At 39.2% G+C, this 14,809-nt stretch overlaps 1 protein-coding gene across 1 annotated transcript in view; it reads left to right on the forward strand.

The window, feature by feature from the left end:
- The window catches only part of CNGB3 (cyclic nucleotide gated channel subunit beta 3), a 195,573-nt gene that overhangs the window by 40,530 nt on the left and 140,234 nt on the right, over positions 1-14,809 (forward strand). Inside the window, exon 3 of the mRNA XM_036741745.1 lies at positions 6,579-6,714. Coding sequence (XP_036597640.1) covers positions 6,579-6,714 — 136 coding nt within the window. The remainder of the gene's footprint in view (positions 1-6,578; positions 6,715-14,809) is intronic.

Here is a 14,809-nt window from a genome sequence, read left to right on the forward strand (position 1 = left end):
GTTCCCAGATTGTTTTCAGTTCTCCCATGAGGTCTTTATATATTGGAAGCTATATACATTCTATTCAGTAGAGGTTATGAGTATTCAGGATGAAAATATCTTTTAAATTCTTGTTCTAAAATTTTTATGGATCAATGTTATGTCTATAGAGTTGTGGGCAGTTTTATCTATAATTGACGCCCCAGGTGCAATAAAATTTATTTGATGAATTCTCAAGGATGCTTTTGGGTTTGTATTTGTACTATAGGGTTTTGTCATCCATTCGTTCATAAAAGATAGTGAGCTTCTGGTATTTCATTCTAACTATCCAGGTGTGTCTTTCTAGGTATCTGGTAGATGCTAAATTTTTGCCACCTGCAGTGATACATCCACTTGAAAGGAAACTGTGCCTGATTACACTAGGTATTGTTCTCTTCTGAACTCCAGTCCTGCCTATTGGACATTTTGAACTGGATGTCTCTTAAGCATCTCAAACTCAACATGACAAAAACATCTTTCCCTAAAAATCTAATCCTTTCTTGATCTTCCCAATTACAGCTGGGGGCATCACTATTCTTCCAGTCATTCAGATTTTCAACCTTGGTATCACCTTTGACCACTCATTCTCATCCCACATAGTTAGCAAACCTTGCTTCTCTCTCCACAACATCTCTCCCATATTTCATTTCTCCACTTCCACAGTCACCACCTTATTAGTTTTCACCCTGACTATTACAATAGGTACTTATTTGGACAGCCTACCTCAAACTTTTTCCCACTTCAATTCATCTTCCAAATAGAAGTGCAATTTCCTAAAGCACTGACTGTGTCAGTCCCCCCTCTATTAACTCCAATGATTCCTCATTACTTCTAACATCAAATATAAGTTCTTTTAGTATTTAAAGTTCTTTGCAACCCATCCTTTTCCTAGATTTCTAGTATTCTTCACTGTTACCAGTATTCCTTTACTTCTCGCCACATAGTCTATGCTCCTGCCATACTGACTTACTTATTGTTCCTCACACATAATCTTTGATGTCCTGACTCCATGCTTTTGTACTGGCTATCCCCCATGCCTGGAATACATAATTTATATACCTCTGCCCCTTTAAATCCCTAGTTTCCTTCTTCTACAATAGTTCTTCCTAATACCCTCAGTTACAAGTACATTCCAACTCAAAACTAGTTTTATTCATTTTGTATAAAATCATATTATGTACATTTTGCCTCCCACATTAGAATGTAAGTTCCTTGAGGGCAGGGACCATTTCACTTTTTGTCTTTATATCAAAACAGGTTAGCCCAGCTATTGTTGTTTAGTCATGTCTGACTCTTCATGACCCCATTTGGGGTTTTCTTGGCAAAGATACTGAAGTAGTTTGCCATTTCCTTCTCCAGCTAATTTTACAGATGAGTAAACTGAGGCAGAGTTAAGTGACTTGTCCTAGTGTTTGAGGTTGGATTTGAACCCAGGTCTTAACTGATACCAAGCCCAGTGCTCTATCCACTGCCTCACCTAGCTACCCTAAGCACAGGACCTGTTTGATTCGTTGTGCTTTTATCCCAACACCTACTATAAGGCTTAGTACATAGTAAACACTATATAAATGCTTGTTGGTTGATTAAAAGATACCACATCTAATATCAACCATCCTTGACATTATTTTGCAATGGTGGTCTATTTTAACTAGATATTGGTTTTCCACATGGACATCAAATACTTTGGCATTCTGACTCTGCTAAAATTAATTTTATTTATATACAACCCATGATTAAGCTGTAAGTCAAGAACCAAGGCAAAAGTTTTACAATAATCAGTAAAGGTGATGTCAATCAGTCAGTTAATAAATATTAAGCACCTACTGTGCTGAATGCTGGGAATACAAAAAGAGGCAAAAGACAGTCCCTGCCCTCAAGGAGTTCACAATCTAATGGGGGAGACAACAAGCAAACAAATATGTTCAAATAAGTTACATAAAGGAATAAATAAGCCACAACTAACAGAAGGAAGGCGCTAGAATTGAGGGGGTTTATATAAATGTCATGGGGCTTTCTGGTGGCTTATTTGATCATTACAAAATCAATAGTGAATTGCTCCTTACACAGTGGAACTTTTTGGCCCAATCTTTTTTCTCCTCTGTTTTCTTGTGATCATAGATTTTTTATTTATTATTATTAGTCATTATTATTATTAATTTTGTTACTTTCAGTCCTAGGCACTAGCAGAAACTGATCTATATATAGCCTTTAAAAGTTTAGTTTCATAAAAGATAAATAATCAGATTTATTACAGAGTATCAGTGATTTCAATTCAAATATCTCTTCTGCATTTTCCTTCTTTGTTGTCTTACTCTGCACCTGAGCTGAATGAAATTCCATCTCTTCCATTAGACCTTTCCTAATCCCCACAGCTACTAGAACCTCTTTCCCCAAAATCACTTCTCAGCACCCCTCACCCTTCCTTATCAAAAATTAGCTTGGGAGGATTACGGGAAGGTGCAGAGTAGGTGAGAAAATCTCAAGCTTTTCCTCCACAAAAGAGATAAAATAGTGCCTCTGGATGAACATAGAGCCATGACAACAAATAAAAGTAGGGGCAGAACAGGAGTCCTCTTGGAACAATCTGAGAAGACCTGAAGAAAAATCCCAGGACTAGATTTCCTCCTGTGAAGAATAAACACCTCCAGGCTAGGGTCCCCTTTAACAACCAGCCACAAGCTGCTTAAACAACAAACAAGTCCTGGGTAAGCTGGGTTGGGAGGCTGCCTCTACCCCAGCCAAAGGAACTTTTACCCCTGGGACAGTGAAAGGAGTTAGGCATCTGACCTGGGGAAGATCTAGGGAATCTCTACTAACAAAGAATGCCAGACCCAGCTGTGCTGCAGAGAGCAGCCAGGGTGAGAAGGAACCAGCACATGCTGGGTGAGTGCAGAAGCAGAGGGGCTAGATGCAGCTGACTGTGGGCACTTACAGGAGGCTGGAGGTCTTGGTTCAAGTTCAAGGTCAGAGGGAAAACCTGAAGAGGATCTGAGGCTAGAGGCACCATCACCCATACCCCAGGACTAGAGGTGATTATAAAAACTAAATTATTACCAAAAAAAACAGGCAAAGGAAAGAATCCAACCATAGAGGGCTATTATGGGAATAGAGAAGAGGAGGATACTGAAGCAAAGAAACCCTCTTCTACCCCAAAAAGTAATGTCAAATGGTCACCTGCCCAAAAAGAATTCATTGAAGAACTTAAATATTATAAAAATCAAATGAGATAGATTGAAGAAAATTGAAAAGAAAAATAAGAATAATACAAGAAAAACAAGAATAGTATGATAAGAAAGTCAACCAATTAGAAAAAGAGATCCAGAATCTTAAGGAAGAAAATGACTCCTTGAAAATAAGAATTGGGCAAGGGAAAACCAGTGAAGTTATGAGATGTAGATATACATATATATATATGCATATATGTATATATATATATAAGAATGAAAAAATAGAAGAGGATGTGAGATCTCGTAAGAAAAACAATGGATCTAGAAAACAGATAAAAAACATAAGAATAATTGAACTACTTAAAAGTTTTGATCAAAAAAAGGATCTTGATACAATGATACAAGAAATAATTAAAAAAAACATTAGAACAAGAGGGGAAAGTAGAAATAGAAAAAAATCCACTGATCATCACCTGAAAGAGATCCTATAAGCAAAACTTATAGCAATATTTTAGGTAAATTTGGAAACCCCAAGATCAAGGACAAAATATTATGAGCAACAAGAAAAAAAACAATTTACATAAGATAGTACCACACTTAGCATCACACAAGACCTAGCACTGGCAACACTAAAAGATGCACAAGTCTTGGAATACTACATATTGAAGAGCAAAAGAACAGGACCTCCAGCCGAAAATACCATGCCCAGCAAAGCTAAGCATAATTCTGAATGAAAAAAATGGATATTTGATCAATTGCCAGATTTTTAGGACCCTGTTTTTAAAAAAAAGACAAAAATCCTGAACTCAATAGAATATTCGACATATGAGCCAAGACAAATATAAGGTACAAACCAATGACCAATTACAAGGGACTAAATAAGGATAGAGTGTTTACCTTTTATGTATGGAAATTGTAAAAGCTATGTCTAAGATTGTTACTAGTAATTGGATAGCTTATAAGAAAGATTGGGGTAGAACTGAGTATGATATGACTATAAAAAGTAAAGCCATTCAAGAACAGCTAAAAGAGTAATTATCTCATATAAATGAGGTACAGGAGGAAGAACCAATACAGAGGAACTAGATGGGAGGTGGGGTTATTAGTTCTCAAAACCTACTTTCTTTGGGAATGGTTTTAAGAGGGGAAAATACATATACATCTAGAAGAGTATAAAAGTCTTCTAAATGTTAAAAGAAATAAAACTCTAAGGGGAGAAGATAAAGGAGGAATCTTGAGAGGGGAGGGTGAGGGAATAGGTTAAAAGCAGGATATAGTAGGGTGTTTAGATTTAGGGGAATGGGAGGATAAGGGGGAGATTGTTGAAGTGGGGGTAAGTTAATAGGAGGGTAAGGTAGCAGATAGAAGTAGAGTAGGAGAAATAGAAAAATAGAGATATGCACAAACATAAAAACAAGATTAGGAGTAGAATCTCTTAGGGAAAGTATATGTTTACATATGTATGTATATATGTGTACATATGTACACATGTATGTATATATTAATACCTATATATAACTATATCCATGCTTAATTGTAGTCTTGGGGTGGTGGGTAAGGAGGAGGAAGGGGGAAAAAAGAACAAAGTAAAAAGTGTACAGCGGAGAACAAAAGAAAACCTACAAGGAAGTAAAGAAAAGGTGAACAGCTTTCAACATAATGCAGAGTGTTTAATATGTAGGCTTTCTTGAAATGATAAGTTATTGCTATATTTTCTGAATCCTTTTCCTATGTTCTATTGTGCACATGACATGTTTTTTTTTCCTTTTCTTATTTTATATTTAAGTTTACATTTCTTTTTCTTTTCTTATGTATTTAAGTTTTAGTATTTGTCTAAAATTTAAAAAATTTTAATATATAGAAAATTACCTTGTATTTATTTTGAACATAGTTTGAAAATGCATATGTATGTATGTGTCATCTACCCTGATATAATGTAAGCTCCTTGGGTGGGGACTATTTCATTTTTGTATCTTCATCTCTTTTCATCATGCTTGGAACATGGCATGTGCTTAATAAATGCTAATTGCCTGATTGACACTTTAATATTTTAAACCTTTCTGATTTCATTCACATGAGCCCTCCTTCCACTGAAGTGAATTAGAACATTTCCACCCACACCAGTTAGTTTCATAAAGTTGCAGTGGCCAAAGATTTCATCATTCACTAAATAATCCTATGCTGGTGAGCCTCTTGAACCTTAGCTAAACTAGTCCCCAGATGGAAGATAGCTGTACATTGACAGGCCCATACTAAAAACTTTCCTCACTTAGTTGGACTTGCCAGAATTCACAATGGGCTCAGATAGCCTTTAAGAAACAATCGACAAGCACAAATTAAGCAAACATACCCACTGTGCTGATCACTGAAGCTACAAAGACAAAAACAAAAAATCTATACCCTGCTGCACATTACAATGAGGCATCACTGGTTGAAGAAAAAAGGGAAGGAGGAAGGAAAGGAAGATTAGGGTAGAAGACTTTTATGGAAGCTAGAACTCTGATGGATAAAAAATTAATGATTTGTAGCTAGGTAGTGCTGGGCCTGGAGTCAGGAAGACCTGCATTCAAATTCAGTCTTAGAAACTTACTAGCTGTACGACCCTCAACAAATCATTTAACCTCTGTCTGCCTCAGTTTCCTTAACTGTAAAATGGGAATATTAAAAGCACCTACCAGCTAAATGATGCAGTAGATATGCCAGGCCTGGAGTCAGAAAGATTCATCTTCATGAATTCAAATCTGCCCTCAAACGCTTACTAGCTGAGTGACTCTGGGCAAGTCACTTTAACCCTGTTTGCCTCAGCTTCCTCATCTGCAAAATGAGCTAGAGAAAGAAATAGCAAACCACCCCAGTATCTTTGCCAAGAAAACCCCAAATGAGGTCACAAAGAGTCAAACTTGACTGAACAACAATACCTAGTAAGTAGGTGCTATGTCAACCTTTGTTGTGAAGATCAAATAACATTCAAGGAGTGCTTAACATGGTGCCTGGCACACAGTAAGGTGCTTAACAAAGACTTGTTCTCCTCCCTCCTTCCTCTTCCTCCTTTAAAATATTGAGCAGGCATTGTGTTAAAGTCAAGTCAAACTACCCAAGGCTCTGCAGGAGTCACAAAGAAGTAGCACGTGAAACATGGTATTATTACATAATACATCTATATTGAAATACCACAACACTTTTCTATAAGGGTTCTGCTATATTTCTCTTACTGGAGACCCTGAATGATGTGAAGCAATCACCAGAGGGAACAGTTTTGCCTAAGAATTATCACAATATGTATCTTAGAAAAAAAGCAAGTGGAATCTTCATAGTTTGAAATCCAGGTGTAATTTTGCCAAGAGTGTACTATTATTATATTATTCTTATATCTGTACTTTTCTCCCCTTCTAGATGTAATTCCAGGGGAGAATTCTCCCACAGGCTGGAACTTAAATCCTGACCCTGTACATCTTCAAAATTCAGAAGAACCAAGCAGAATGACATCAATGCAGGAGGAAAAGAATAATTGGGAAAAAGAAGCAGTCAAGTGAGAATTTTCTGAAACATACAATGCATGTTATAAAAAAAATTTTTAGCTTGCACTGAGAAATTCAAACACCTGCTCCTCATAGACCTTACTCTTTTGTTCTTTACTTTAGAGGCTAACACTATAGCTATCAACATACCTACACAAGGGAAGTGATCCAAGACTAAACCACTGATTCAATCCAACTCACTACCCTTTGTCTATTCAGTTCAATTCAAAAAACTTAGTATGTAAGTCCCTACTATGTTAAAGGCACTGCATTAGGTACTGGTGACTAACAGACAAAAATTAGCACTGTTAGATTTCAAGGAAATAACATCCTTCTAGGGAATTTCAACATAAACCAAGCAATTAATAATGCATTTATTATGTGCTTACCGAATACCAGTACTAAGATACACACCAAGAATACAAAGACGAAAGTGAGACAATCTTTGCCCTCAAAAAGCTTACATTCTATTCTAATAGGGCATGCAGCAGGTACCTATATGAGCATGTTGTGTACTTATAATGGGGGAAGTTGATTGAGTCAATCAATCAGCCCCACCCTACTTGGCTCTGGTACTTTTATTAGATGAAAATACATCTCTATATATCTGGATTGAATCAATCAATCAAATGGATAAACTAAGTGTGAGTAAGACCCAGACCCCCAGGCCTAGAAAAATTGAATCAATCAAATCAAAGGCATTTCACTAAATGTGACAACAAATGTTTGGATTATTTGAGGGGCTTGGCCACACACTGCAGGGCTTGTATAAAACCAGCAACCTATTTTGGAAGTGGAGGTTCGAGACTAGCAACTTGGGGTGGAAGCTTTCCAGCCAAGTCCCTAAGAGAGACTAGCTTGGGAAGGAAGAAGAAAAGCCTCTATCCTAGGCTTGGCCTCTTTCTCTCGCCTCCTTGGCCAGAGGAGGACCCTGTGAGTTTCAGAGCATCAGAGGATGTCAACTTCCCATCAGAAACCTAGTCATATCAGCGCCCCCAAAATAGTCAATGCAGTGTCTGCATCAAGAGCCAAGGACAAACTAGATGTGTCGAGGAAAGACAGCTTCAAGATTCTGCTATAGTATGCCTCAGGAGCTTCATCATATCCCACTAAGGAGACAAAATGACTTCCAGTACCCAGAAGCTATGTGTTACTCCCTTGCTACATATGCTCTCTAAGCTTGATTCCACTTTCCCCTGGGTTCTTTATGGACTTGTGAAAGAGTGAGTCACAGACTTTTGGAAGGGTTAGAGAAAGAAAGAACATTTTGTGCCAATTGTTGGTTTTTTGGTTGTTGTTTTTTTTTTTAAATATCACTTCATATGCAACTAATTCAAACCTAAGTAAATCTGACTGGCTAATTGATGTTGACTAATAATCGTGAGGAGGGGAGGGGAGATCATAAAATTTTATATGCTGTAGCATTAGAAAGACATCCCTAATACCTCGGGGATACCCTATAGCCCAGAAGAGGAGATTTAGCTAGCCTTGCTCTGGAGATCCAACCTGTTAGTGTGAATGGGGGTTGGGAGAGCAGTGCTATGCTATAGGCAGAGATAAAAATAATAAAAGGCAAGATGAAGAGAGAAAAAGCTCTAACAGCTAGAGAGACTGGGGAAGGCTTCCCAGAGGAGGTGTCATCTTAACTGAGTTTTTAAGTACAACAAGGATTCTGAGAAGAGAATGAGGAAAGTATATGTTGCAGGCCTATAGGAATGGCTTCTGCAAATACAGAGATTGGATGAGTTCAGGGAAGAGCTAGTTGTCCAGGTTAAATGGATTGTAGTTTCTGCAGAGCAGAGCCAACCAAACTGGGTTGCATAGTAAGATTGAGATTGTATCAAAAAAAAGAAAAAAACAGACTGTTTCGTTTAGATCCAGTTCAATGGGATCATCATATAGACATGACCTATATATTTACGAGGCATAAATAAAAAAGTTAAAATCAAGAAATATACTGCATGAATCTCTTCCAAGGACTCAAAGAAATGGCTTTTCCAATCTTGTAAATATTTTATTATTAAATAAGATTGTGTATTTTTCTTTTCCTCTTCTAAAGAAGCTATGGCATAATGACCAGGAATAATGAAGGGAATTGGTAATCTTTACACCACCAAAGGAATACAGTTATATAAATACCTCCCACTAGAATTACTGGAAATGTCACAAAAGACTTGGCAATTTAAATGTGAATCAGCAAATCCACAATAAAGCTCAACTAAGAGCTCCTTCATTGTGCCACTTCTTTGGCGTGTCATTATGTGCCTGCTGATCCAATTTTGAATTGCTTAACCATGGTTAATATAATTGCAATATGCTTATGGGACAATAAAGGCGTACATGTCTCATTCAACAGGCAAGAAAAGTTGTCAGTCTGAAAAGAAGTTAAAAATACCTTCCTTCCTCCTCTCCTCTTCCAGCAGCTGCTCTAATTTGCTATAATGGGTGCTTGTCAATATGTGTGTGACCGAATATCTAGGATCCAGTATATTGCTATGGAACAACAGGCTTCAAAAAGAGAGAGTACATTTTGGGGTAAACATAAAGTTGTGCATATACAAAAATAAACACAGGCTTGCAATGAAAAATGCAGTTAGACAAAAGGTATAATGTGACACAATCTTTAGGCAGAGAAATATGGAAGGTGATTAAATTCTTTGGTAAGGTTTAGCACTTTCCAAATGGGACCAAACATTATTAATAATATTTGCAGGTTTTGGAGTCATCATGTTTTGGAGAGTATGTAGTATGATCTGCAGTCCTGTTATAATCCTCACTTTGCAGATAAGGAGCTGAGGCACAGAGAGGTTAATTAGCTTGCCCGTGGTAACCCAGTCAGCACAGGCAGGATTAGCCTCTGAATTCCTGAACTGACCCTCCTCCTCCCATATAACCCCAAGCATGTCCCTCTTTTAAGCCTATGCTCTGAACCAAACTGCCTGTTTTATTTATTTATGATATTTGATTCCTTGACTTTATGCAGTACACAAGGCTTGAGTGGTAGAGCTAGGGATGAAGTCAGGAGAAGGGGAGTTTGGGGGAGGGATGAAATGGTATGTCATCTGGCCCATGATCTTGTGGGCCCCACTCATCTTGGCACTACCTTCCTGGCACGTAAGAATGTAAGGATCCTTCCTTTCCAGGACTGAAACCGGGGGATAGGGATGATGGTGATCCAGGTCACCACCTCTGGTTAGACTGGTTATGTTGGGAAGAGAAGAAGCTCTCAACTGAACCATCTCAGGTCCTCCTAGACCCCTAGTCCTACTCAACTTGGTCAAGTACTGTATTAAATATTTGAGTACAGAGACTCAAAAGCATTATAGTCTATAGAAGAAGAATAGGATAAATATAATCCTGTGTTCTTGGATCAAATGAAATAACATGAAAAGAGTTTTGCAAATCCTAACACGCCATATAAATATCATCATCATCATTATTATTACCTGTCCACTAGTCAGAGTTCCAATACCCCCACTGAGGGAAAAGTGTAGCAAACTGTTAAGTTATTTCAGTTGCATCCTACTCTCCATGACCCCCTTAGGGATTTTCCCAGCAAAGATGTTGGAGTGGTTTGCCATTTCCTTCTCCAGCTCATTTTACAGATGAGGAGCTGAGGCAAATAGGGTTTAGTGACTTGCCCAGGGTCACACAGCTAGTAAGTGTCTGAGGCCAGATATGAACTCAGGTCCTCCTGACTCCAAGGCCAGCTCTTTATTCACTGGGCCACCTAGTTACCCCTAGCTTAGGAAATACTCTTCAGTTAGATGGAACTTCCTTGGATCTGAAATTCACTCATCATTCAGTAGTTCGAAGCTGGTGTCTATTGTCCATGGGCTCTGGAGTAGGGAAGGCTGACTCCTTCTCCACAAGAATTTTCCCCCAGGTGATTGCTGTAATGACTGGGCTGGACACAGAATTGGTGGTCTGGGGAGTAATGCCTTTAGCTCCTTTGCTTATCTATCCACTAATGGTTGCTCAGCAGTTGTTGCTGGTGGTAATAAGGAATGTGGGCTCTCTCATCACAATGATTTTGGCTCTCAGTTTTGGCTATAGGATCTGGGCCAGAAGTATGCTTGCTGGTTTGGGAGGTGTTGCAATTCCCAAGGTCCTTAGTCTTAAGTTTCTGGGCTGACTCCTTGAGGGGTCTAAGGGAAGATATTGGTCAAGATAGGGGTGACAGTTTGACTTGCCCGGCATCTGCTGCCTCCTGCCTGTGACTTAGCATGCCTTGCTGTTTCACATAGGCTGGCTTGCCAGTCTCGTCTGTGGCAAGTGGTTGGCAGCTGGTGGGAAAAGCTTTCTAAGGAGTTGCTTCATTGGATGATGGCTATGAGGGCAATCACATACTGTAAATGGGGTATAGAGATTTGATTGAGTAAATATCAATCAACTCCAGCCTTAAATAAGCCTAGAAATCTTGACAGAGAGTCATCCTGGACGAAAGGGGCCTAATGTTTTATTGAGGGTGTGTGTTGGTTCTGTTGGCTTTCAAAGAACTATTTAAGACAAATTTCCCAAGTATGGAATAGAACAAAAGGAACATAATAACTTTATGGTAAAGATACCTCTTTTGAAAACAAGCCTCCACCTCCCCCCTCCCAAAAAAAACCTTCTTTCCCTGCCCCTAAACTATAATTTCCCAGCAGCTAGGTGCTTCAGGTTCAGATTTTGGTGGATTCCAAGGATCTCAGCAAACATTGAGCACATGAAACATCCCCAGAGGGATAAGGTGTTTCTACAGCCCTTGAGTGAGCTCAGAGTCGCAGAGCTCAGCTGAAACAGCTCCTCTTCAAGAGACCTTTCCCAATTTCCTTAGCTGTTAATACTCCCACTTTCCACCCCCACTGTGTATTTCTTTTTCTTTATCCTGTATTTACTCATCCAAGCACATGTTGTATTCGCCTGTTGAATATAAGCTCCTTGAGGGCAAAGACTGTCTTATTTTTTGTATCTCTACTCCAGCCTTCAGAAGAATGTCTCCCAACTGATCCAATCGATCAACAATTATTTATTAAGCCTACTATTTACTAGAGGTAGCTAGGTGGATAGTGGATGGGGTGCCAGAATTGGAATCAGAAATATCTGAGTTCAAATCCTACTTCCAACACTGAACTAGCTTAGGACCTGGGCAAGACACTCAACTTTGAAGTGCCTCAATTTCCTCATCTGTAAAACTGGAATAAGAATAGCACCAACCTCACAGTTATAAGGATCAAATGAGGTAATAAATGTAAAGCCCTCTACAAAAACCTTAAACCATTGTGTAAATGCTAACTATTGTTATTATCATCATCAGAAACATACAAGGCATTGAAGATACGTGTACAAGAGTGAGACAGCCCCTCTCTCTTAGAAGCTTACATGCTACCTGGGGAATAAAACATATGAGCAGATAGAGGTCATACATACATACAATAACTGGCAAATCAGGAAAAGCTAAAGGGAGCTAAGGGGTCCCAAGAGACAGAGGAGATGAAGGAGAGCATTGCATATGTAGTCAATAGTCCAGGGCACTCCAAAAGGACTCTATGGGTTCAATACTGTGGTGGGGGGGTGAGACCAATGGGTTCAAACCTCTTTCTGACTGCCCATACCCCAGAGTAAAACTCCAAGAAAACCTCTAAAACAAAGCTTAGGCATGGTTCATGTCTAGTAACAATGTCTTCTTACAAAAAGGTAATCATTGTATGATTTGGATTTGAGGTACGAGTCAGCTTTTTATTTCCTCATCCACAGAAAATTCATAAGATGCATACAATGTTCAAGAATCTAGGAACATATGAAGAAATATAAAACACTCAACAATCTCATGGCACTCATTACATTTCCCCAGAGGGCAAAAATTCCTTTGTGGGACTACTAGATACTTGCCATTCATCTCATACCTCTACTATTCAAACAACCCATAGCAATTACCATAAAGGGTTGACAAAGTTCAGATCTCCTGCCCAGCTTGGTACTGCTTTAGTGCTTCAACTACTGAATGGTCTTCTTGTTTGTGCTCCTCTTCTACTCTGGGTCACTGCTGAGGAGATCTTCATCTGTGTAGTTGACGTCCAAGTGTCAAATTCCCTAATTCAGGAATTGAGAATTATCCACGAGGTAACTGTTGCAAGGCAAAAAACATCATTTCTCAGGATGTAGTCCTTGACTTGTCTTTCTGAACAGAAAGCAGAAGGGGAGAAGAAGACAGCCAGAACTTGAGGTCCTAGAAATTCCAGTCACATAAGCTTTATTGATTGGTTGGTTGGTTGGTAGACAAGTAGCTTGGGAAAGTGACTCAGGAAAATAAAATCATTGTGGGGCACAGAGTGGGGGAGCATGGTCAAGTTGGCAAATCAACAAGCATTTATTAAATGCTTACTATATTCCAGGCACTGTGTTAGGTGGTGGGAATACAAAAACAAGTGAAAAAAAGATAGCCCCTAACCTCAAGGAGCCTATATTATAATGGGGAAAGACAGTACATTAAAAAGGGTTGAAAAATTAGAGAATTGATAGGTACCCCTGTAGGGGCATGCTAGAAGTCCAGAGAATGAGGGATAACTGCTCTGGCCCTTCCCCAAAATGATGACAACCTCCACCCACTGTCACTTGATCTCCTACATTTATAATCATTCTTCAGCCAAATGTTTGGTTTAGCTTCCCCCGGGTATTCAAGGGAAGTCAGTCCTTTCCTGCTCTGAAAACTGCCACCTGAATTTCGGGAGAGGTGAGCATGTGGTCTCCTGAGTCAGAAAGTACAGCGCTGCTGCTGTTAACAGGAGCTTCAGGATGAGTTAAGAGCCATCCAGGTGGAAATGTTGTTCTTGAACAGAACAACAGACTGCATGACTCATTTTATTACCAGTATGTTCATTTCCTGGAGCCATGGCTCTTTATTGACCACAACCAGGAGGAAGCGTGCCCGGCTTTCTGGAGAAACAATATGCATAACGGGTTCATCCATCTCTCCACCTCTCCCCTTGGGATCCTGATATTCTTCATAAAGAAAAAGAATGGGGAGCAGAAGCTCAGGCACAATTATCAGACCCTCTGTGCTATCACAGCATGTATTCTCCACCCCTGGTCTCTGACTTATTGAACCAGCTGCATCTTCACCAGACTTAACCTACAGGGGGGCCTATAACTTTATTCAAATCCATGAAAGGGATGAAATGCATTTTAGACAACAATAGACAACACAAATAGTCAGAGAACTGTGAATTGTTGTGAATTAGCCAGGAAGTGTTCCAGTGGTTTATTACTATCATCTTTCATTATTATCAAGACTTGGTAAATAGCAGACACCTTCTTGTTCATTGGAGAGGTCTCTTATGATAGTGCATGTACTCTTCTGCCTGAACCTTTACTCCTGTATCTTTGCAAATGAGACTTTTGCCCTTACTTTTTCCCCTGAATTCACTCCCCACATGACTATGCCAATGGTGATAACTTCCTGGCAAAATTGGAAATGGCACAGGCCAATCTATAGAAGATGCTGCAAGTGGCCAAAGATGCCTATAAACTTTGAACAGATAAGACCCAATGGTAGCCCAGACTGCAATGAGCATTTAGATCCTCAGAGTAGCTGATGGATGGCATCATATGGTGAGTTCCCCATTGTTCTGCTAATAATTCCCCTGTCCTACCCCCTCCTAGACTTTATGGGTAATTACATGAGATTTTACCCACTTCTGCTCCACTTTACACATGTGGATCTGGACTTATACCATAATTGCTAAATCTTTGCCTGCTCCAAATGCTGATCAGTAAGAAAGAGAATTTCCTTATCTAAGATTCTTAACTCATAAAATAACCCTTAGTACTCAGAGATTGAAGCTGGAGGAAAGAACCTGAAAGCCTGCACACCTCTTTAATGCTTCCAATTTCATGGAGGACTTTCAACAGCAGTAGTCTGACCAAGTCAAGCCTCAGGATCCTGAAGGCAAGAATGGGTGAGACAACTAGAGTTTTTCCCTGGTTGCCAACTTCCTCCATGAAATGATGCAGAGAATGCTGTTCTTGTGCAACATGATCCTCAATCCATGCCACTGCAAAAATTAAAGGAGGGAAGAGGAAGAAGAAGATCCTGGGACAAAAAGAAAAATGATAGGACAGTCA

This window comes from Trichosurus vulpecula, chromosome 1, assembly GCF_011100635.1.
Source record: "Trichosurus vulpecula isolate mTriVul1 chromosome 1, mTriVul1.pri, whole genome shotgun sequence".
Taxonomy (NCBI): Eukaryota; Metazoa; Chordata; class Mammalia; order Diprotodontia; family Phalangeridae; genus Trichosurus; species Trichosurus vulpecula.